We start from the raw sequence: 22,534 nt of genomic DNA, 5'->3' as shown, positions 1-22,534 counted from the left end.
TCACACTCTTTTCTTCTTTATTGTAAACAATGAGGATCGTACATCAATGACAAAGAGTTTATGGATAAATTCATTATTTCCCATATTGTAAACAATGAGTTTAACTTCGTGAAATGCCGTCTTAGAACTTGAGAAAATAGATAAAAGAACAGAAAATACAGGAAAAAGCACGAAAAGACAAAGTGATGCAGGCGCAATAAAATAATTTCTTCGTTTTTTCTTATGGTTTCAAGGACTCTTAAATCCTCTAAAGGACTCATTTTCTAAACAAACTCACATAAAGGCCAAAAATAATGTAACTGCTATTACTTTATTGCAAATACTTGGTTTTAACCTGGGTTCACACACCTCCCAACTCTTCATTGTGGTAGGCCGTATATCTTTAGAAAACAATACTTAGAACCCACAAATATAGTTCATCAACAATTCACCTGTGTGTTTTTTTTTGTTTTATAATTAGCTGCTAACAACTTGATAAATATAGACGGACACAACTGTTCTTCAACTTGAAATTATTATAGTTTACTCGGCGAAATGGCTGACTGAAAGCATGAGCAACCAAAATTATTTTTTTTCCCATTCTTTTTAGACTTAAGTTACGTTTTGAACATTTAATATTAAACTAACGAAAAAGGGATTCATCATGGGCCACGCCAAAACCAGCTCGACACGCCAATCGAATGCCTCGACTCAGAAAGAAACAGCATCGAACTCTCTGTGGTTCTCGACTCAGAAAGAGTCTCAAAGATGGTAGATGGTCTCATAGCGATGAGAAAGGTGACATCTGAAACAATTGCATTCGGTTCACTCTAATGCTTCAGAGGCAACTAATACGTGTGTAGTGAACACAGTTTCTCAGATCCAATTAGTTATTTCCCAAAAACATTCGATGTAGCATGGTAACTCTGAAGCATGTTTTCCAGACTGTTTGGGGTATTTCATTCTACTACCGCTCTCCTATACTGTGTAGAATCAATAGAAATATATATATATATACACATATATATACAGTACAGACCAAAAGTTTGGAAACATTACTTTTCAAAGTTTCTTCTGCTCATCAAGCCTGCATTTATTTGATCAAAAATACAGAAAAAATTTAATATTGTGATATATTATTACAATTTAAAATAATTGTTTTTACATTTATTATACTTTAAATTATCATTTATTTCTGTGATGCAAAGCTGAATTTTTAGGATCATCATCACAATGATCCTTTAGAAATCATTCTAATATGATGATTCATTATCAAAGTTGGAAACAGTTCTGCTGCTTAATATATTTTTTCAGAACATGTGATACTTTTTTAGGATACTTTGATGAATAAAAAGTAAAAAAAAAAAATAATAAAAAAAGAAGCTATGTTTTTAAAATATAAATATTTTGTAATAACAATATACACTACTGGTCAGTAATTTGGGGTCAGTAATTTTTTTTCTTTCTTTTTTTTATATAAAATCAATATTTTTATTCAGCAAGGATGTGTTAAATTGATAAAAAGTGATAGTAAAGAAAATATATTATTAGAATATATTATTAGAATTTTTTTTTTTTAGAATAAATGCAGTTCTTTTTAACCTTTTATTCATCAAATATATTAGACAGCAGAACTGTTTCCAACACTCATAATAAATCAGAATATTAGAATGATTTCTAAATGATCATCATGTGATAGACTGGATGTTACATGTGACACTGAAGGCTGGAGTAATGATGCTGAAAATTCAGCTTTGCATCACAGGAATAAATTATTTTTTTTAAAAAGTATATTCAAATAGAATACTATTATTTTAAGTTGTAATAATATTTCACAATATTACTGTTTTTTTCTGTATTTTTGATCAAATAAATGCAGGCTTGATGAGCAGAAGAAACTTCTTTCAAAAACATAAAAAATAGTAATGTTTCCAAACTTTTGGTTTGTACTATATATATATATCAAGCAGCCTTCTATGTTCTTAGGCCCGCGTCTCTTTAAACTCCTCCCTGCTGTGAGTGATGACGCGAGCAGCTGACGTCACGCTCACACGGGTTGTTTTCGTGCGAGCCCGTGTACTTCAGACTACACAGTGTTACTAAAACGCAACGTATCTTATTCAGCAGTCATAAGCGTTTCTTTTAGATTTACTGTTCACTCATTTAAACGGCTGTTAGGTAGCTAATATTAGTACAAGTCTAGATAGTGTCGTAGCTAATGCTAATGGTGGCGTTGGGTATTTCTTGAATTTTCTGTTTCATTCCGTCAGGCCTCTTCAAACTGACACCACCGAGAGATTCAAGCGTTTTCGTTTCGGCCGGCGAGAATGAACTGGATTTTCCCCCAGTCCAAGGGCTCTGGATCGATCCCTCCTCTGAACAGTTTACAGAAACAAAGACAGAGACAGATCGAGTCTCTCAAAGCTGCTCACTCCAAGTAAGTCTCACTGAATGGCTGTGTCCCAAACCTAGAGAGCCGAATACCTGGACAGCGTTTAGGTGTTCAGTGTAGCAAAAGAGAGCACGCTAAGATTTGAGACAGCCAAAATGAACTAACGTTATACATTACGATTTTAGGCTTGATAACATGTGCCCAATGGTCTGATCAGTGAAATGAATCATCTGGAAACCCCGATTTGTGTTGTTGTTGTTCTTGTTGTTCTTTGCGTGTTCTGGATGTGCTGTCCACGATTCAGATTAAAGTATTAGCTCTTCATAGTTTACTCCAGATCCCTTCTTACTCAACAAGACAGATCTTAAATCAGTGGCATGTTACACCTTGTTTCATATTTAACACAACGACAGAGCCATTGTCTTCTTGAGCAGGTTTAACTTCCCTAATTCTGATTAAGTTACATTTACCAGTCATTAAAAGCACACGATTTTTGACCCATAAACGCAATGGAGAGTATATCAAAATATTCTATCTTTCAGTTTCTAATACGAAACTGCCAGTGTAGTTAACCATATACAGTGATTTCTGCGCCAATATACCAAAATATGATGTAATAGCAAATATAATGATGGTTTTCTAACATGTTTCCCCAAACACTGCTGTGTCCTTCATTGGTCTGCCAAACAAGTAGTCCCGCCCCCAAACACCATAATTGGCCGAGATTTACTAACAAGTGGATGTAGCACTCATTTGTTGTTATAGTAAATGAAATTCTTCATTATTTGTCTTGACTTAATTCTGTGCATGATGTCTCCAAGTCTTGCAGAAATTCAGAAGGATGTAGAGTACAGACTTCCTTTTACTGTCAACAATTCAACTATTACTGTCAATATGTAAGTATAAAACAAATTTGTATGGTGTATAGTGGTTTTGATAGTGGGGGTTCATATAATTTGACATTTGCTGTCATCCACAGCTTGCTCCCTCCACAGTTTCCTCAGGAGAAACCAGTGGTCAGTGTTTTCCCACCAGTAGGTCATCATTTAATAGACAGTAACAATGGAACAATGGTTACCAGTCCACTCATAACTAATGTAAGTTTTTCATCATTTTATATGACTTAGTTGGAATCTGAAAGTGGTTTTTAAAGTCAACACTGATCTTACATCAATGAAAAAAGAAAAAAAAAAGTTTGTCCCCATAATCTTTCATCAAAGTGCAATAATTTGCTCTACTTCTGAAACTACTTTTAATTTTCTGTGATGTCACCTTTGTGTTCAAACTTTGAGTTATGGATGCAAAAAAACTTTTTATTTGTAATTTTTAAAGGGGTATTTGCACAACAGTTTTCAACTAAAAAGGAAAACCTTTTTTTTTTTTTTTTTTTTTAATTAATCACGATTAATCACATCCAAAATAAAAGTTTTGTTTACATAATATATGTATGTGTACAGGGTATATTTATTATGTATATATAAATACACACACATAAATTATATATTTAGAAAATATTTACATGTATATACATTTATATATTTATATTCTTATATTTTATATTATATATAAATATATTTAATATATAAACATAACATATTCTTCTTAAATATACATGCATGTGTGTGTATTTATATATACATAATAAATATACACAGTATACACACATATATTATGTAAACAAAACTTTTATTTTGGATGTGATTAATCGTGATTAATCATTTGACAGCCCTACTTTTTATACGTTTTGGCTGTTCATTTACACGAAATGGCATTTTCAAACTAGCTTTTGAAAACGAGTTTCAAAGGCAGGTTTTTAAAAACCATACTGTTATTGTATGGTACTGTTTCGTATACACTACAAAAACATGAATTTGTGAAATCAGAGACATCGTGTGCATGTGTATTACGTGTTCAGTCAATAGGAATGTGTATGTGCATAAGTTCATAGTGTTTCTTTACAAAGTGACATCGCCAACTACTGGCCTGGCATGCATACTGCAGTGTTTTTAGTTGCTTTCGTGGATCCATCTGAATGGGGATCATGTTGACAACTTTGTCATCTGTACATGAAACTTTTCAACAACGGAAACAAAATTCGTTGTCATGTAAATGTACCCTACTGCTCCAAATCATCTTCCACTGATCAAAACATGCTGATAATTACTTCTTTTGATTTGATGCATGGTGTCTCAGCTTGCTGATCACACACAAACTGATCACATTTTTATGATTTGAAATGAAACACTGTGAATGTCCTACAAATTCAAAAGACAGAACATTTTATTTATGAAAATAATTCAGTATAAAATGTCGGTATTAGTTTTAATTCAGTAACACCTTGGTTCTTGCCAAGTAATTTAAAGCCACTTTTCATGATCTAATTAATTCCTGATGGATAAAACCAAGTCACATGCTGTTTTTTGTTGACTTTGAACTACAAAGCTGTTTAACTTGTATTACAGAACATTCAGAAAAAAGTTCCATAAGCTCAACTGTTATACATTTATTTCTTTTTCCCTTTCTAATCGTTTGGAATGCATTCAGATTTAGGCAAAGTAATTCAGAGTTTGCTAGATGAGTTTTGGAAAAGTCCTCCTGCCTTGATGTCGGGTTCCACCTTTCCTTAGTGAGTATTTTTCACCATTTTACTAGAAGTTAAATCTTAGTTAAATTAGGTCTAATAAGGAAGTTGTCTAATTTGTGCTTTTGTTATCTTTGTCTTTTGGCTCAGTATGTACAAACCATCGGGGATGCCTCCTTACCCAACTCAGGGCTTCCATTTTGTTCCTGCCTTCCCACCACAGGATGGTCAGCGGCCTATCGGCCCTGCCCCTGTGCCACATGCAGGGGTGGAGCCTCAACAAGCCCCTCCCCGACCAGCAGCACCAGCTTTTGGACTCATCACCGACCTTCCTCTTCCGGTACCAACTGCTGACTCACAGGTACCTACCAGGCATTCAGTCCAAAATCAGCCAATCGGTCTATTAAGATTACAATTTCTGTATTTTTACACAGTTATATCTAGAGACACTTGCACACACTGTATGTGTTGCTGAGAACTTGTGTTCTGAACGGTGAAAAAAGACTACTTGAGTTCTTATCTGACAGTTCAGACTGCAACAGGCTTTTATACAATAAAAAAAACTGTCTTGGGTTGACTTGGTAGAAATCATATTTTTTGTTCATTTTTCATATTCAGACTACAAAAGTAGGATTCAGGGTGTTGTGCACAAAGTAAAACAGGAACTAGATGTGATATATTTGAATGTGGCATTATGTTTAGTTTAAATTTCCTCCACTGTCCCTGCCACCTGCTACATATCCAAGTTCAGTTAAAAACAAGGCCACAGTACTTGTTTTACTGTATTTTTTATATCTGTTTTACACCACACACACAATATTAAGCACCTTTCTCTTATTTAGAGGTAACTGGATTCACACTGTTTGGTTAAGCAGCGTAGAGCTGTGTAGCAGAAATGTGGGTGCAAGTTTCTGAGAGTGTTTATGCATTGTCACATTTCCATCACATAAGAAAAAAAAATCATGCTTTTATAAATCATGACATGAAAAATCATAGTTGAAATTATGTGTAAAAAGTAATTATGACTTTTTAATCTCATGATTTAAATTTTTATCTCATAATTTTGATGTAGTATGTAGTAATTTAGACTTCTCTCATATTTATGACTTGGTATGTCATAATTTTGACTTTAATCTCATGATTATGACCCATATTAAGAGGTCACAGTATTCACACTGTTAGCTAAAGCAGAATTTTGTTAATAAATAGGACACAGTGCATTTTCAATACTAAGTTCAGTTTGCTATGCCTTATGAAAGGCCAATTCTGCTACATGTGGGGAAAAAACATGCTTTGGTAAATTATAATTGATAAGTAGAAACTACAAGATAAAAATTCGTAATTAAAACAAAAAATAAATATTTTATTATTTCAACTTTCTCATAATTCTAATGTTTTATTTGGCATACTTTTGTCTCATCTCATAATTCTGATTTAGTATGTCATACCTTTTTAACTCATTATGATTTAAAAAGTCTAAATTATTTCATACTAAGTCATACTTATAAGTCAAAATTATGACTGAAAAAACAACTATTTATGTCTCATTATTTCAACTTTTTATCTCATAATTATGACTTATTCTTAGAATTTCAACATTTTTATGATTGACCAAAGCATGTTTGTGTGTGTGTGTGTGTGTGTGTGTGTGTGTGTGTGTGTGTGTGTGTGTGTGTGTGTGTGTGTGTGTGTGTGTGTGTGTGTGTGTGTGTGTGTGTGTGTGACGGAATGGAAATGGGCTTCCTTAAAGCACGTACCGCTGAATTTAGCACTGAAAATGCACTATATCCCATTAAACAACAAAGACTTTTGCAATATGAAGCAACATTCAATAATGGAGCGTATTACTCACCCATTGTTTGATTAAAAAAGATGTCTATCAAGTCTGATGCCATTCAGCATGCAGTAACAGGCACACAAACACTTTCTGTTCAGTAAATCTGAAGCACTGAGAGGTGTGGAAACAGGAACACACGTAATTCAAGCCACAATAACCTGTGAAAGCTCACTTTTGATGTTCTTCCTCTGTAGTACGGTCTGAATGGACACATATACAAGATGCCTGAAATCCCAGATACCTTTCCAGAACTGTCTGAGATGAGGTACACTATGTCAGGGTTTTTAAAAAATATACTAAAATATGTATATATATTTTTTATTACATATGAATTTGACATTCATCACATTCTCTCTTCTTTCTGCTGGGTTTGTCTGTTTGTAATCTCCTAGTGTTTCTCAACTGAAGGACATGAGCGATCAAGATGACGTGCTCTTGGAGTTCTTCATGTGTCTGCCTCAGCTCAAACAAGTAACCTCTGACAAAGAGGAGCTGGTCAACAACATCGTAGAGATAGCCAGTGAGTTTTCTGCAGACTGAGCTAGTTACTTAATTCTAGATCAGTTTTGGACTAAAGTGGGATCATTGGAAATTTTCTTGTAAACAAATATTACACACATCATTTGAATCAAGTTAGTCTTTAAAACAACAAGCTCACACCTCTCACACAATTCACCATAGATCAGATCAGGTTTGTGAATAACAGAGGGAATATGTCTTGCTTGCAGAGAAGAACCTACAGCTCGAGCCTCAACTGGAGGGCAAGAGACAAGAGATGTTGTGTAAAGTACGTACTTTCCCAAATACTGTACTTGGTCCAAAAGTCTGTGATTTAATTGTTCAATTCAACTTCCCTGTGTTGCATAATTCAAAATAGTAGCATTTTCACAAATTATCTCAGACTTTTGGATCCCACATTACAGTCTTGTCAATATGCTAACGGTTATCTGGTGTTTCATTTTCTGTAGTATGAACAGTTAACCCAGATGAAGTCGGTATTTGAAACCAAAATGCAAAGACAACATGAGCTCAGTGAGGTAAAACACACATGCACATGATTGTGACAAGAAGTCTGTTGGACAAGGAAACGGAAAATAGTATTCTAGTTTTCATCTAGTCTAATATTGAACATTTCAAAGCTTTTTTACATTCCTGTGTTGTGTTTGTGTTTTTTATGCTTCCGTATTGCATCTTTTACCGTTTTTTTGGCCTTTCAGTTTTTGTTAATCCAGTTACATTTGGATCTGGTTGTTGAATGGACTTGACAAAATATGAATTATTTATATACTTATTTAATCAAAAATACAGTAAAACAGTACTATTTTGAAATATTACTACTTATTTTATATTTTAATATATTTTAGGATATAATTTTATTCTTGTGATTGAAAAGTACAATTTTCAGCAGCCATTACTCCAGAAGTCTTCAGAATTGGTGCTTAATTATTATCAATTATTGCTCATTATTAATAGTCAGGTTTTTTGCTGCTTATAGAGTTTTTGTGTGAAAACCGTTAAACCGATAAAAATATTGTCTTTGCTGTCACTTTTGATCAATTTAATGTGTCCTTAACGAATAGAAGTATTAATTTTTTCCTCTTTTTTTCTGCACAACTGATTTCAACAATTTTAATCATAAGAGATGTTTCCTGAGCACCAAATGAGCAGATTAGTATAATTTCTTGTATAGTATAAAAGGATCATGTGACACCGAAGACTGGAGTAATAGCTGCGGGAAATTCAGATGTATTTTTTTTGTAATGTTATTTTTTTGATTTTCCTCTGCCAGAGCTGCAGTCTGAGTGCGCTGCAGGCCAGATTAAAGGTGGCGGCCCATCAGGCTGAAGAGGAGTCTGAGGAGACAGCGGAGAACTTCCTGGAAGGAAAGACAGAAATTGATGAATTCTTAACCAGCTTCATGGAAAAGAGAACGGTATTAAAGCAATATCATGTATGAAACAACGAACAAATATTTATAAGCACGTCCAGTAGAACACTATAGGCAATTCATCACACTATTTTGAAATTATACGCATAACTTTATCCATGCTAGGAATATTGGATGCAGTCTCTTTGCCAGACATCCGTTTATAGCAAGTCTTGTTTGATACTAAAAATCAGTTAGCAAAACTGTATTAACTAAAAGCCTCCTATGAGCCTGAAAGGTTGACAGAGGAAGCCAAGGAAGAACAGAAAGTAGGAGACAAAGTGATGATTATAAAAAATGAGTTTATTGAATAAAAATTGAATGTCAGAACTTCAAACCAGTACAATGACCATTACAAATCAACAAGTGTTATTGTGCCAAACCAAAAGCTTAATGCTTCACAGTATCATCCTGAGAGGATAAAAACCTTGAATTGGAGACTTTCTCTTATTTCTTACTTGTGAAGACAGATATCTCTCGAAACCACACAATCATAACATAACCAGTTATTATTATTAAATGGAATAATCAATTGATTAAATGAATAAAAACAAAAAATAAATAAATAAAAACAGATGTATGTTTGCTGTCTTGAAGCAATACACAGGTTTTTATTGAGAAACATTTCGTAAGACTGCCGTGATGCTCATGAGTCTCATGTTCTGCCACGACTTCCTGTTACAATAGAAAGTTAACACAGTTAACTTGTCATTTAATTGGATCTTCTCATAAGGTCTGATATGAAAGACTTGTGCACTTCCTGAAAATTAACACAGTGATCTAACCTTCTTTTTCAGCTTTGCCATTGCAGAAGAGCCAAAGAGGAAAAGCTCCAGCAATGCATGACGGTTCCCTACCACACATTAGATTGAATGCCCCGGGTAGGTCTTTTATATTTTCTTCCAACTCAACAGACTGATTTACTAATATTAAAAAAGTGTTTTTAACTCTTGTGTTAGTAAATAAACATAATATTCTTTATTACAGGTTTGGGATCAATCTACCAGCAGACCGGTGAGCTTAAGACAAGCAGCACATCTTGTGGCCTACAGCCTTGAGTGGGCAAACCTAGATACATATGAAAAAGAGATTTCGGCATCATTTCATGAAATCAAAGTGATTTTTGCACAGAATTTCCTAAAGCGACACGCTCCCCTGGTTGAGTAGGCCAGATGTGAGTACGTCTGGATGTGCCCAGTCTGGCTGTGACCCAAAGGCTGTAATCAGAGGAGAGCAATCTGTTCTTAATAGTGTTCAGAAACAGGATGAGTTCTAAGCTTATTAGTTCAGTTTGAGTTTATATGACAAATGGGATTGGGCCTTGTATGCACTTGAAGATGATTTTGAAAAATGTTAATGCTGCCGACAAAAACATACTGTATTTAATAATGTTGATAAAAGCCTTTATTATAATTAGACATTGTATTATATGTTTATTTAATTTGATAGGTTAATAAAACATTTAGAATAATCCGTGCTATGGCTTAAGTGTGGCTTTGCATCTTCAGTAACGTTAATGCCATTAGACACCAGAGGTACAGATGCACCTATGGTATGTAGGTACCATATCAGTTGTAAGTCATTATTAGAGATTTTTTAATTTATTCATTTGGTATTGTAAGTATTGGACATTTAATTGTGCTAATTTCCTCTATTTTTACATGAAGATTATGTTTCCTATAGTTTAACCTAACAGTGTAAGGGGCCGTTCACATGTCGCGCCTAAAACGCGTGGAAAACGCTAGGTGCGCTGCTTTCTGCTTTTGGAGGCGTCTGCTGTTGCTAAGCAACCATGACCTGCGCTCTCCATGAAGACGTGAAAATTTCAGCAAAGAATAAATGGATTTGCAGCACTAAAAATCGCTTGCAGTAGCTCTGCTACTAAATTTATTTAAAAATGGCTATCCATATACAGCTATGATCAGCTGTTCCTTCATCTTGGCTGAGCTGTCAATGTTGTTACAGGAAAGGATAAAGCTGATTGGTTGGTTCTTGTCACATGACCTGCGGTGCACTTGTAGCATTCTGAAAAGTTGCGATGCGACGCGGATGCACCTGGAAAAAATGAGCGCTTCATACCGAGTCACTTCCATTATGAGCACGCCTGCCACGCGTCTTCATTTGAAATAACAAACTTGAGCGCGCAAAGGACATGATATGTGAACAGCCCCTAAAGCATCACTTAAAGGGGACATCGGATGTAAAATTCACTTTTACATGTTGCTTGCATGTAAATGTCTTAGCAGTGTGTGGACACAAACCAGCCTACAATGATAAAAGTCCGTTCGCTCTTATTTTTTAAACACCAAAAACTTGAACATTCTCAATTATCAAGCCGTTTTGATTTTCTGAGCAGTATGACATCATATTGCTCAAGCCCCGCCCATGGCCACTGACGGACTGTCCTGCATTAGCATATTTCCGCCCTCAGCCAGTTGTATGCTTGTACAGTTTTGCTGGAACCAGTTTTCTCCGCGTTCAGCTGTAGCGACAACAAAGTCTCGTAAGCAGTGCCGGTGTTTTGTAGTTGGATGTTAAAGTGAACATAAGAGTCTTCATTTTCTCCCGACATCAGAGCCACTGAGGACGCAGTGGATTAGTTCTGTTTTTGATGGTAATGTGCCACCGAATAAACAAAAAACAGAAGAGAGGGGAGGGGTGAGCAGAGCTCATTATCATTTAAAGAGACATGCACCGAAACAGGTGACTGGGCAGAGCTGTTTTTTACAAGGTAAAAATAGTGTTGTTTTACACGACCATTGAGGAATTTGAACCAAAGTATACTATGTTGCAATCATATCTACTTGTGGAAGAGTGGCATCTAATGTGTCCCCTTTAAAGTGGGGAACACAGGTGGGAGAAAAAAAATTTAAATATCAATCTTTTTTTGGGAAGCTTTTATACCCCGTGTGAGCGAAGTCAGTAAGTTTTAGTCCTAACTAATGCATTTTCATGGAAAAGAAAATCATTTTCCTGTCAAAAAAATGACTAGAGCACAACTAAGGTTTAAAAGGAAAGGTTTCATTTTTAATATATTTTGCCAAAATAGCATTCTATTTTAAATTTGGGCATTTATGAGTTATCAGCCAGAATTCTATGAGTGCATCCACAAGAGTTCAGTTTCTGCTAAAAAGGTGAAATGTGCCATTTTTCATTGTTAAATTGCCAAAGATAACTATATGTAAGCCATTCGTAGGTGACTTCATGAAGTGTGTAAACACTTTGTAAATGCTCCTTTCAAAGCACTGCAGGGCTGTGTTTGACTTATTTGTCCAACAGTCGAAGATGAGGTGGAGGTGTTTAGGAAACCTGTTTGGAAACAATCATATTGCAGTTTCATTTAAAGCAGTTTCACATTTAAAAATGATGTCGATAAAAAAAAAACAGTTCCAGATATCCTGTTATTTTGTTTGCTGTTTGGCAAACATTTTATTGAGAGCATTTGCCTTAGAAATGTAGATATTCATATGTTCTAGTCAAATTGTTTAAAATCTACTGTTGTTGCTGTAAAAGTAATGACAGCGATGTGTGAGGGATTGATTGTCTATATGCCAGAGTATGCCTACAGTTACAGAAGTGTGAAGTAAATGTAGTGTGGGTGCCATACTGCTCTTGATTCCATATAGTTCTTGTTTTCACATGTACAGCAAATTCTCATAATTTCTGTTTAAGATTTTCTAAACACACAGGTGGGAATCTGATGGTCTTAAAGGCACAGTCCAATTTCCATGACGATCTGAGCTAGGATTGGAATGGAATACTAGCATACTCTATTTTGCCTACTGTTTTTACAAATAACATGAAATTAGAATTAGCATAATGCCTTGCTATATGGTCAAATAAAATGGTTGCATTGTATTTTCAAACCCAATAATAATAATAATAAAAAAAAAGAAATTAATACTGCTTTGAAGGACCCAGTATTTTCAAATGTTGTATGAATTCTGTATAGAAGCTTTAATCCTGTAAAGTTTCCTTCATGGGATAAAAGAATAAAAAAAATTCATCTCACAATTCAAAGTTTATATCTTTTATTTATTCTCAGTTAAAAAAAAAAAAAAAAAAAATCAAAATTGTGAGAACATTTTTTGTGGCAGATAAAAACTGAGATGTAAAAAAAAAATTGTTTCTCAAAACTGCAAGGAAAAAAAGTGTGAGATATAAATTCAGAATTGCGAGACAAAAAGTCTGAATTATGAGGATAAAGTTGCAATTTTTATTTTTTATTCTGTGGTGTAAAAAAAAAAAATTGTGAAATGTCAATTCAGAATTCTGAGAAAAAAGTCATAACTCCAAGAACAAAATTATGAAATATAAACTAATATAAATAAATATATTTTTATATTAAATATAAATTGCTTTGTATGTTTTGAGTCTTTTGTGCAGCACATTGGAAACTTTGTGTTTGTAAAATGTGCTATAGAAATAAAGTGGATTGGATTGGATATTAAAAAAAAAAGAATTGTGAGATAAAAAGGTAGCAATTACCTTTTTATTGTTTTTATCCCATGGCTGAAACAAGCTTCCATAATACTGGGTATCTGATGTATGTTCTGTGTATTAGCGTGAGTAGTATGATAATATGCTGCTCCGAACATACAGAAGCTATGGAGAATATCAAGACTAAAATGACCAAGAGCTTGAAGGATCAGACAGTGAAATATACAGTCAAACCAAAACTTAAAATACTATACAAGAAAAAAGATTTTACTCTAATGGAATATGGTCTTATTGCCAGACCATCTTGGATATATGTACTTGTTCACATACTTAAATATAAATTCGGACACAGTTTAAAAAAATTAAAATAACATAAAAAAAACTAACTAACGGGTTCCTAGTTTGGTACCCGTTACTGTGCTTTTATCCCTATTGCCACCAGTTCTGTTTTAGTTCAGACGTTTGTTTTGACCGCTTCATCTGAGTCGGGGTCCTTAGCATCGTCTCCAGCACTAGAGGAGCGGCTGCTGAGGTCAGCCACGCCTGACTCGAAATCACTGCAGGTTGAAAGGTCATCAGGGTCACCGTTCTTGGGTGGGGCTGCTAACTCTAGTGGCAGTGTGAAGGAAGGAGTATGTTTCTCGCTTCTTGTGGTGGTGAAGTAGTCTAGAGGGCTGCTGAGTTTGCTCTCGATTGGAATTGGACGGCGGACACGTTCAGACAGCTTGTTGGTCTTCTTCCTCCCCCCTGAAGTTTTCTTCTCCTTCAGTTGGGCAAGTCTCTGTAGAGGTAAGTTTGAAGAGGACAAGGTTGGTGAGTTTTACATTAGTGCAGCAAATAGAAGGAACAAATTAGATTCTCTTGGGCTCATGTTTGAAATTAGGGTGACCATACATCCTTGTTTTCCTGGGCATGTCCCTAAAGTGCCAAAAATGTCTGAGTTTTGGCTTTGTTTTCCTATTAACAGTCCCCATGCATTTTATGACCATTCTGTGTAGATCCCACCTTATCGCACATGATGATTGGTCGATTATGCACAATCCCTGCAAGCTATTAGTCAAACTACTTTTCATTCATTACCTTTAGCAAGTATGAAAGCAATAGAAAATCAAAGCCAAAACCTGGACATTTATGCGCCTTAAAAATCCCTGCCAGGACATGTCCAGGAAAAAGAGGACGTATGGTCACCCTATTGAAATGGAACACAAGCATTCTGCATAGTATACTTGTAACGTGTGGGAATGAATTATGTGCCCATCCTCTACTAGTGGATGCATTTTAAAATGCTTGATGATACATATGTGATATTTATGCATGCGTGTGTATGCCTTGTCCCGCGTCCGTCTCCCGTGGTACCTCCTGGTGGGCGCTAAGCTCCTCCTCCAATTGTTGTGACTCCTCCCTCACCGCATTCAGGCAATCGGCTGGAGACTGGTGTGAAGCTACACTTTTCTCTGCACGGCCGTACATCCCCTTCCAAAACCTAAAACGTCATTTCCAGTTGGTTACTCCTCTATTGCACAATGTTAAATAAACCCATTTTGTTAATTTTGCAAAAACATAATGTATTTAGGATGGCTATAAAATGTTTTTGCTATAATTCTGTTTATATTTTGCATGTTCTACCATGTTGGTGTGTTCTTTAAGCATTATTTACTATTATAGTGTTATCACTATTAGTACTAGTATACTATTATAGGTCACACTTTAGTTTGAAGACCAATTCTTATTATTAACTAACTATTAACTATGACTTTTGCCTCAATAAACCTAATGTGCTGCTTATTAATTAGTAAGGTAGTTGATAAGTTTAGGTATAGGGTAGGATTAAGGGATCTAAAATATGGTCATGCAGAATAAGGTGTTAATATGTACTAATTAACAGCTAATATTGTATATTATATTGTACATATATTTCTGTTAAGCATTATTTCAGTTCAGGATTAGCCAAAATTAAATAATTAAAGGTGAGAAAACACCCTAGTGGTCAAGTCAAACGGCAGCTCTTATATGGTAACAGTCTTTCACAAGTCCACTAATGTGCCTTGGTGGAAAGTACTAAATTAACAAGTGTGTTTATTCCCATTTAAAGAAATTGCTACATTAGTTGAAAAAAAGAAATAAAGAAAAATGAAAGTGTCACTGCAAGCTATTTTGTGACCAATATACTTTCACTTCCCTTTCTCATTCTTACAGTATGGACCTTTGTCATCTCTGAGCCAGTTCAGAAGGAAGCATGACTATCATGCAAAGGGACGTGAGAAGAAGTCTAATGATTGTATAGAGGCCATTCTGATCGCTTGACTTACTTGAAGCAGTAGGCAGTGGTGAGAGGTTTCAGAACCCCCTGTGTCTGGCTGTGGTCTGTCCTGTACAGAGGGTTTGTGTATTCAGCCCTGTTCTCCCATAGGTGCGGCCACAAAGAGTGTGTTCGCTCCTGTAACCTGCATAGTTCACAAAAAGGGAGGCCGAATGAGTAAACTAGTGCATATAGGTAATGAAACCAAGCCGGTCCAACAGTTATAATGAGAAGGTACATTACCTTTTTTTTGCTAACAAGATTCTGTAACAAGGGCTTACCACAACCATAAAAACAAAAAACAAATCTGAACCTCAGCTCTTGATTGCTGTAGATGGTTATTTTCCATGCTACTGGCACTAACCAGACCTTCATTAGTGGCTTTTCGGCCAACTGAGCATGTTGAATTGGTGGCGGAGCCCACCAATGTGAGCAATCGCTCTGATTGGCTACCAGTGTAAGAGAAGAAAATGGAAGTGATGAAAGCAAGACTTTCCTTGCAACCAAATATGCCAACTTCCCTACTATATAACAGGCAAGAACAGTATGCGAGGCAAGTAGTATGTCTCAATTCATAGTTTTCATAAAACACAGGGCGAAAGTACTTGGATGACCTACTAAGTGTATATCTGATAAACTCTTTACAATCCCATGAGGCCACAGAAGAGGAGTTGTGAATGGCAGTGAAGCGACATGACGGATGCTGGTAGATCATATGAAAGTGACAACATGGCGGACATAGTAAGTCCCAAGTCGGTTTGGTGTATCTGGGGATTCAGGACCTCTCGTAATATCAACCTGGTACCCTTAAAACATGATTTGGTTTCCTGGCTAGATTTTGCCATTTTGTGGACAACATGCCAGTTAAAAGACTGTGGCCCATCTATACTAGTACATCTATAAGTTCAAAAAGTAGTTGATTTCTAGCCGTTTGCCTACATACATACACTGACATGTTGAGCTGCAGGTGCTCAAGCAGCTTGTGCGAGTAGAAGCTTGCTCCCCCCACCTCTGCTCTCTCAGCAATCCATATTCAGAAAAATGGCAAAATGTGTTTTTTACCTTAAATCTCTCCTTTCTTTCTGGCAATTGCCGATGAAGTTCCCGTACTGGCAGGAGTATATATGTGTGTGTAGCTGTATGAGGAATCGCTCATTGAACTCAAACGCACAGGGGAACTGCTGCATCAGCTGCCACACACATTCCAGAAACTGGTCCATGACTGGAGAAACCTCCTTGGGGTCACCGTCAAGGTGAGCGTACCTGTAGAATATGTTATTAATGAATGAAGATGTAAATAGTAATGATATAGTTAAACATCCAAATATCTATCATCATTTAACCTTCTTTAATTCCAAACCTTTCTTTTCTCAGATTTCATTTGCACTTTTGGATATTCCAACTTAGTGTGTCACATTACAAAACAAGCAAGAACCGGTGGTTTGGTGTCACTCGCATCACACCAAGACATGCCAAGTGTGAATATGTGCACAGGCAAATTACTTTTGATCAGTGAAAAACAATTTATACATGACATAAAATTAACGTATGGCTTTAGAAGACTTGCTATATGGAAAAAAGCAGCTTGAACGTTCTTGAAAATTTCTTCTTTTATGTTCCATGTAAGAAAATGTTCATATTTGTGCACAAATGTTCATTCTTGGAGCGTAGAGGCTCACCTAAAGCTTAGAGACGCAGAGTAACACTGTACACTGCATGACTGATGGTTTAGTCACAGTATTTGCTATGGATTCAGGAATGAGGCCTTTCTGGTCTCGCATGTTTTCCATACACAACATACAAAGTAGAGGATATTCACAGAAAGCTTCAATTCAAGGAACTAAATTTAAAGTTGTAGGTGGTGTCCAACATGTGAGGCCAGAAACATGCAAATTGAAATGAAAACCACAAACCTGTGGGAAAACTTGTGTCCAAATGATACCCAGTCCTTCTCGATCAGAACCTACAAGGAATGAGACTTGTGTTCAAATACTGGCAAAAACATATGTTACACATTTAGTCTTAGATGATGTTGGACCATAGCAAAATGGATCAGTCGTAATCAACATTATTATTACCATCAGTCCTTTGATAGTTCTGTAGTATGGATCTAGTAGTACACTAGCCACCGAACAGGCCTGAGCTGTTCTGTCCCAGCCGTCTGAACAGTGCACCAGAACACTCACTCCATCCTCTGCCACTGCCTGGTGACACAGACAGGAACAGAAGAATACGTGTGTGATTATATCAGTCATACTGTATTTGTACTAAGGTTTTCTACTTGTGTTTTTTTGGACATTCTGATAACAGAGCGTGGCTTTTTAAAAATCATCTTAAAACTTTCTGAAAAGTCTTGCCTTTGCAATAAAGACCCCAGCATCTAGTACAGCTTTGATGTGTTTTAGCCACCCAGAGTTCTCCAGACCCCACAGGAAATCACTCATTGAGGGAGCCGCGAGTTCGCCAACTGCAAGACAGAAAAAGTTTCATTTTCCATGTGGACAGCAAGTGAACACCAGACAAGAGCTGGTATAAAAGTAATCACCATCTATAAGCTTCTGTTGGCTGTTCCTCATGACATGGATGTTTTCTATGCCAATGAACTGCAGTTTTATGTTAGTGTAATGGTCTTCATTCTCATAGCCTTTCCCCGCAGCACGATTAGCCATGGCATTGAGCTGGAAATAGTTACAAACAGTGTACAAACTGGTATTCATAATTATCAACATTATATTACAGTACAGTTCATTACAATAATTGGAACGTCTTGAGGTTATATGCACCAAGCCAAAGCCAACAATCATTTCTGGATATGAAAATGAATATATAGGCTTCTACCATTTAAAAGTTTGTGGTCAATACGATTTTTTTTATTTTATTTATTTATTTTTATTTTTTTGTAAAAAAAAATAATACTTTTATTGAGCAAGTATCCATTAAAATACTAAGAACCATATTAGAATGATTTTTGAAGGATCATGTGAAAATATCAGTTTTGCCATCAAAGGAATAAATTTCAAAATACATTAAAATAGAAAGGAATCTTTTTTTTCTTTTTGTCACAATATTACACTTTCTACAGATTAAATGCTGAAATAAAAGCAGCCTTGCTGAGCAACAGATATTTCTTTAAAAAACATTTAAAAAAATAATGTTGACCCCAAACTTTTTCATGGTAGTTTATATCAGACAACTCCATCTCAAACAGTTTGTCCAACCTTTCCATCCACTTACTGTTTTGTGATCTCTCACCTTTGGCCTTGTGTCCACCACATACATGAACTCGCTGATGGGGTTTGACTTCATAATGGCTTGTAGCATCTGCTCATCATCTGAGGAACGCGCACTGAAACCAGAAAGAGGCTGACTGCTCCGACAGATTGACGCTGAGAACCAATGGTGTGTGAATTAAAAGAGAGAAAAGTGGGGAAGTGAAGACAATGAAAAGTTTTGGTTTAACATAGTAAGCTTAACGTGCGTGTGAACTGGAAGTTGCTGCACGCTGTTATTCAGTATAGTGATGTATTTCCAATTAAAATTTAATACTGAATAGAGGGCGGGGTTTTATTTTAGTGCTCCTCCTCTCATCTCTCATTCATAGGAAACTAACGGTTAGATATGCATTATTAAAGATACCCTGCCCAAGCAGTCAAACAGATTTCATCAGAGAAGGAATGCCATTCCAGAACGGAAGCAAGAGTTCAGATTTTGATTTTTTTTTTTTTCAGTGAATAGACTTCCATAGATTCACCTCAAGACTAGCAATATGCACTAACAAAGTAAATAGAGTACATTTTGATTTCATGAGGACTTTCATATAAAAAGTAAAAGCCTGCTTTGGGCTGATGTTGATTTCAAAAGTGTCATTATTTTTGCACTTACACTGGTGTCTCTGTGGAAGTAGGAGAGAACAGGAAGACGTCCTCGACTCCGGAACTTGGCACTGCCCACAATGACAGCAGGAAAGGCTGACTTTGGCACAAACAGCTCTGACGGGTAAGTGTCACACAACTGCCAATCAAAATATTCTGATTAGGACTACTGTTTTACATTCTTATGGTCAAAAGTGGCCCTGTTTATTTAGTAACACACATTCATGTGCTTTCTGTGGAAGGCTCATCGAAAATTCATTAAAATATAATCATTTGCTCTGCCTCTGAAACAACTTTTCTTTTCTGCTGACTTTACAAATCCAAATAACGTATATACCTCTGAAATTGGCATGCAATAATAATATTCTTTTGTAGAAGCCATATTTCCACGTGAATCCAATTAATTTTTTATTTTTTTAAACAAATCGCATTTAATAGCCAAACTTCCATTGAAGAACTGCTCTTCCCATAATCATCCACCAATCAGATGTGTCACTGTTACTCAATGTTTCATATAGAAGAAAGTAAGTCATATAGGTTCGTAACTACATGAGGTTAAAACCATCTCCTAAAGTACACAAGCACAGTCTTCTACCTAGTTTGTTTTTTTGGGGGAAAAAAATACATATCACGTTTAATATTGTTTTTCACTGTAATTTAAGACGTAAACTCAAAAACCGATCTCTGAAATTTTGTGGGTAAGGAAAACCTGGTTATTGACCCTGAGAATTAACAGACATTTGAGCATATACTTACTCTGTACTCATGGTTGGCTGCTGTGACATGCCAGAGGTTGCTAGGTATTCCCATTCGATTGAATTCTGCCTTCAGGTCGATGAAGCCCCAGGCCTTTTCCCTTAACTCTTTATCCAGGTTGGGGTTAAAAGAGAAACAAAACAGCTCTCCATAGGATTCTGCAGTATAAAGACAGACATTAGTTAAAGTTAATGAGCATGAGCGAAACTCACCGAGCTGCAGAGAATTGTGGTCTGACGTTGTCTTGTGTATTTTTATAATGAACTGTGATGCCACAGCTAAGACCTTGCATTGTCTAAGCAATGTGCAAAGCCACAATGTTCACTCTTCACAGAAGAAAATGCAAATATATGGATCATTATTCATGCTTCGCCAAATCGTATGTGAGTAAATTTGTCATGTGTGCCACTGCACACACATTTTTTTTTTTAACCATAAATTTAACAGGATATTTGTTAGTGTATATTTTACTTGATTATTCAAGAAACATACTCTGGCCATGAAAAAAAAAAAAAAACGTAAATTGCATTTCAATACTAAATTATAGTAAGATGAATAAAAGCAAGCATATATTCCACATAGCCTATGCATTTGACTTTTTAAAAACACTCTGAAAGCAACATGTGTATAACTCCTTTGATTTTTGCAAAGTATAATATGCATTTTACATCACCTGGGCGTGAAAGTCGAGTGAGGGAGGCCAGCACATCTAAACAGTCCCTCTCCTGTGGGATCAGCAGTCGATAAACATGGAAGTTCTTACAGCGGATAATGAGAGGACTTCCTGATGGGTTTGTTGGGAATCTCTCCACATTATATACCAAACTGTGCAGAACCTAGAAGAGCAAGAGAGATCCTTAGAGGCTGCAGAACTCTTCTTGTTTAAAATTTTACGATTAATTAATTAGCTGAAATTATGGTATAATGTCACCAGATAACAAATTAATAACTCAAATAATTTAACAAATAAACAATTAATAACTAATATAACTAATAACTAATTTTATATATATATATATATATATATATATATATATATATATATATATATATATATATATATATATATATATATATATATATCTCAATCCTGGAGGGACTGCTTGATTGCTTGTATTTTAACTATATTGTATGGAATGTTTGATTTGTTGTATTTGACTATAAAGCATGAAGATATTAATTTAATTTATTATAAATATTGACATCATGATTTTTTTGTAAAGCTGCTTTGACAGAATGTGTATGTAAAAAGTGTTATATAAATAATCTGAAGTAGATAGATCTCTAGACAGATAAATTGAATTAGTTTAGATTCAGCAAAAAAAAAAAAAAAAGCAATAATAATAAAATAAAATGTATATATACAGCAAATAAAGAGCAGAAAAAGGCAACAACAAATGCAGTTGATTGTAGTAATTATCCAGATAACAGTGACTTGTGACACTGTGGTTTTAACAGTTGGGGTCATTTTCAAGAGGAAGCTTGATTGTCTGCATGAACCGGTTTCAATTCCTACCCAGGTCTCTTTGCGGGCCTCCGAGTTCTCTACAAATATAGTGTGAGTTGAGGAGAGGTATAATGTGCCCACCGTAGATTTTCTGGGGGTCAGTCTATCAATCATATGCACATTTTCCACCTGGAAGAAAACAATATAGTATTTTTTTCTAAAAACCAACCTTGTGATGTACATTATGTGTTGTCAATTGTAAAACAACAGTTACCAATACATATATAAATCTGAAGGTCATGTTAATTAACAATTAGCTTGGCATTATTCTAAAACATTCATGTAGTAAAAATGAAATAAGATCTGATTATGTTTTTAAAATTTAATTGTAAGATCTGTTGTGTGTGTTGGTGTTTTTTTAGTTCTTGTTACAATGCTCTAGATGAAGGAAGATGGGGGATGCACTGTGGCCTATGATTTGGGCTTATTCTGTCAAACCATTTATTTTACATAAAATTAATTCGGTAAACAAATATTAATATGAAATATTAAGCATATGAAATCCAAAACGAAATAGATCTAGAGGAAGAACGCGGTTTTTTTTAATAGCCGAACATAAAGGACATCAGCAGTACCTTTGGTGTTCTGATGTGCTCCATCCTAGAGACGCCTGTCCAAATGATGCGCAGAAAATTAATCCGGACCGACTGGGGGAGCGGGTCTTTTTTAGGTCAGAAGAACAGCAAGTCGTCGCATGTTGGTTAAAAGACCATCATTAGATAACGGCAAGGCCCGCAGGTGCTGTAATTCAAGCCATGGCTCTGGTTTAAGCGCGGAGATCCGCTGTGCGCTCAGACTGATACACTGTGGACAACACAGAGCGCACACGCACATTACGAACCCCACTATGGCGAACTCTTGGCTCATGAATATTAACTAAGTTTTGTGACGTCAATTCAGTAGTCCTCACTGATTGGTTGAAAGACAGACAAAGATAGGCGGGC

At 35.6% G+C, this 22,534-nt stretch overlaps 2 protein-coding genes across 3 annotated transcripts; one reads left to right on the top strand and one right to left on the bottom strand.

Annotated features, from left to right (window-relative positions):
- Positions 1–1,993: 1,993 nt before the first annotated feature.
- Positions 1,994–10,193, top strand: LOC109092888 (VPS37A subunit of ESCRT-I). The gene is made up of 12 exons (XM_019106604.2): positions 1,994–2,416; positions 3,193–3,267; positions 3,351–3,468; positions 4,900–4,997; positions 5,103–5,313; positions 6,984–7,054; positions 7,182–7,309; positions 7,518–7,576; positions 7,758–7,826; positions 8,579–8,722; positions 9,514–9,597; positions 9,704–10,193. The coding sequence occupies exons 1-11, from the start codon at positions 2,307–2,309 to the stop codon at positions 9,586–9,588; spliced, it is 1,158 nt and encodes a 385-aa protein (XP_018962149.1). The 5' UTR covers positions 1,994–2,306; the 3' UTR covers positions 9,589–9,597; positions 9,704–10,193.
- A 2,757-nt stretch (positions 10,194–12,950) lies between these two features.
- Positions 12,951–22,440, bottom strand: LOC109092878 (myotubularin-related protein 7-like). 2 transcript variants are annotated; one of them, XM_042719158.1, is made up of 14 exons: positions 22,166–22,439; positions 21,600–21,719; positions 20,757–20,919; positions 20,084–20,241; positions 19,338–19,466; positions 18,708–18,842; positions 18,001–18,133; positions 17,813–17,922; positions 17,534–17,659; positions 17,369–17,418; positions 16,518–16,718; positions 15,466–15,600; positions 14,513–14,639; positions 12,951–13,937 (listed from the first exon to the last, which is right to left on the bottom strand). In XM_042719158.1, exons 1-14 carry the CDS (start codon positions 22,187–22,189, stop codon positions 13,611–13,613), a joined length of 1,938 nt encoding a protein of 645 aa, XP_042575092.1. In that variant the 5' UTR covers positions 22,190–22,439; the 3' UTR covers positions 12,951–13,610. The 2 variants fall into 2 exon arrangements, with proteins under 2 accessions (XP_042575092.1, XP_042575121.1); XM_042719187.1 differs by having other exon boundaries at positions 13,727–13,937; positions 14,485–14,639; positions 22,166–22,440.
- Positions 22,441–22,534: the final 94 nt, after the last annotated feature.

This window comes from Cyprinus carpio, chromosome A1 (genome assembly GCF_018340385.1).
Source record: "Cyprinus carpio isolate SPL01 chromosome A1, ASM1834038v1, whole genome shotgun sequence".
Lineage (NCBI taxonomy): Eukaryota > Metazoa > Chordata > Actinopteri > Cypriniformes > Cyprinidae > Cyprinus > Cyprinus carpio.
The sequence above is the reverse complement of the archived record's forward strand: the minus strand, read 5'-3'. Positions and strand labels throughout refer to the sequence as shown.

What these genes read in the sequence shown, in the direction of transcription:
- LOC109092888 (XM_019106604.2), top strand. Translation starts at nt 2,307, where the DNA reads ATGAACTGGATTTTCCCCCAGTCCAAGGGCTCTGGATCGATCCCTCCT. An exon ending in CTCAAAGCTGCTCACTCCAA is followed by an intron (nt 2,417 to 3,192) that starts GTAAGTCTCACT and finishes GATGTCTCCAAG; the next exon opens with TCTTGCAGAAATTCAGAAGG. An exon ending in GACAACATGAGCTCAGTGAG is followed by an intron (nt 7,827 to 8,578) that starts GTAAAACACACA and finishes TTCCTCTGCCAG; the next exon opens with AGCTGCAGTCTGAGTGCGCT.
- LOC109092878 (XM_042719158.1), bottom strand. Translation starts at nt 22,189, where the DNA reads ATGGAGCACATCAGAACACCAAAG. An exon ending in AGGCCCGCAAAGAGACCTGG is followed by an intron (nt 20,920 to 21,599) that starts GTAGGAATTGAA and finishes TTGCTCTTCTAG; the next exon opens with GTTCTGCACAGTTTGGTATA. An exon ending in GGACACAAGTTTTCCCACAG is followed by an intron (nt 16,719 to 17,368) that starts GTTTGTGGTTTT and finishes CATATTCTACAG; the next exon opens with GTACGCTCACCTTGACGGTG.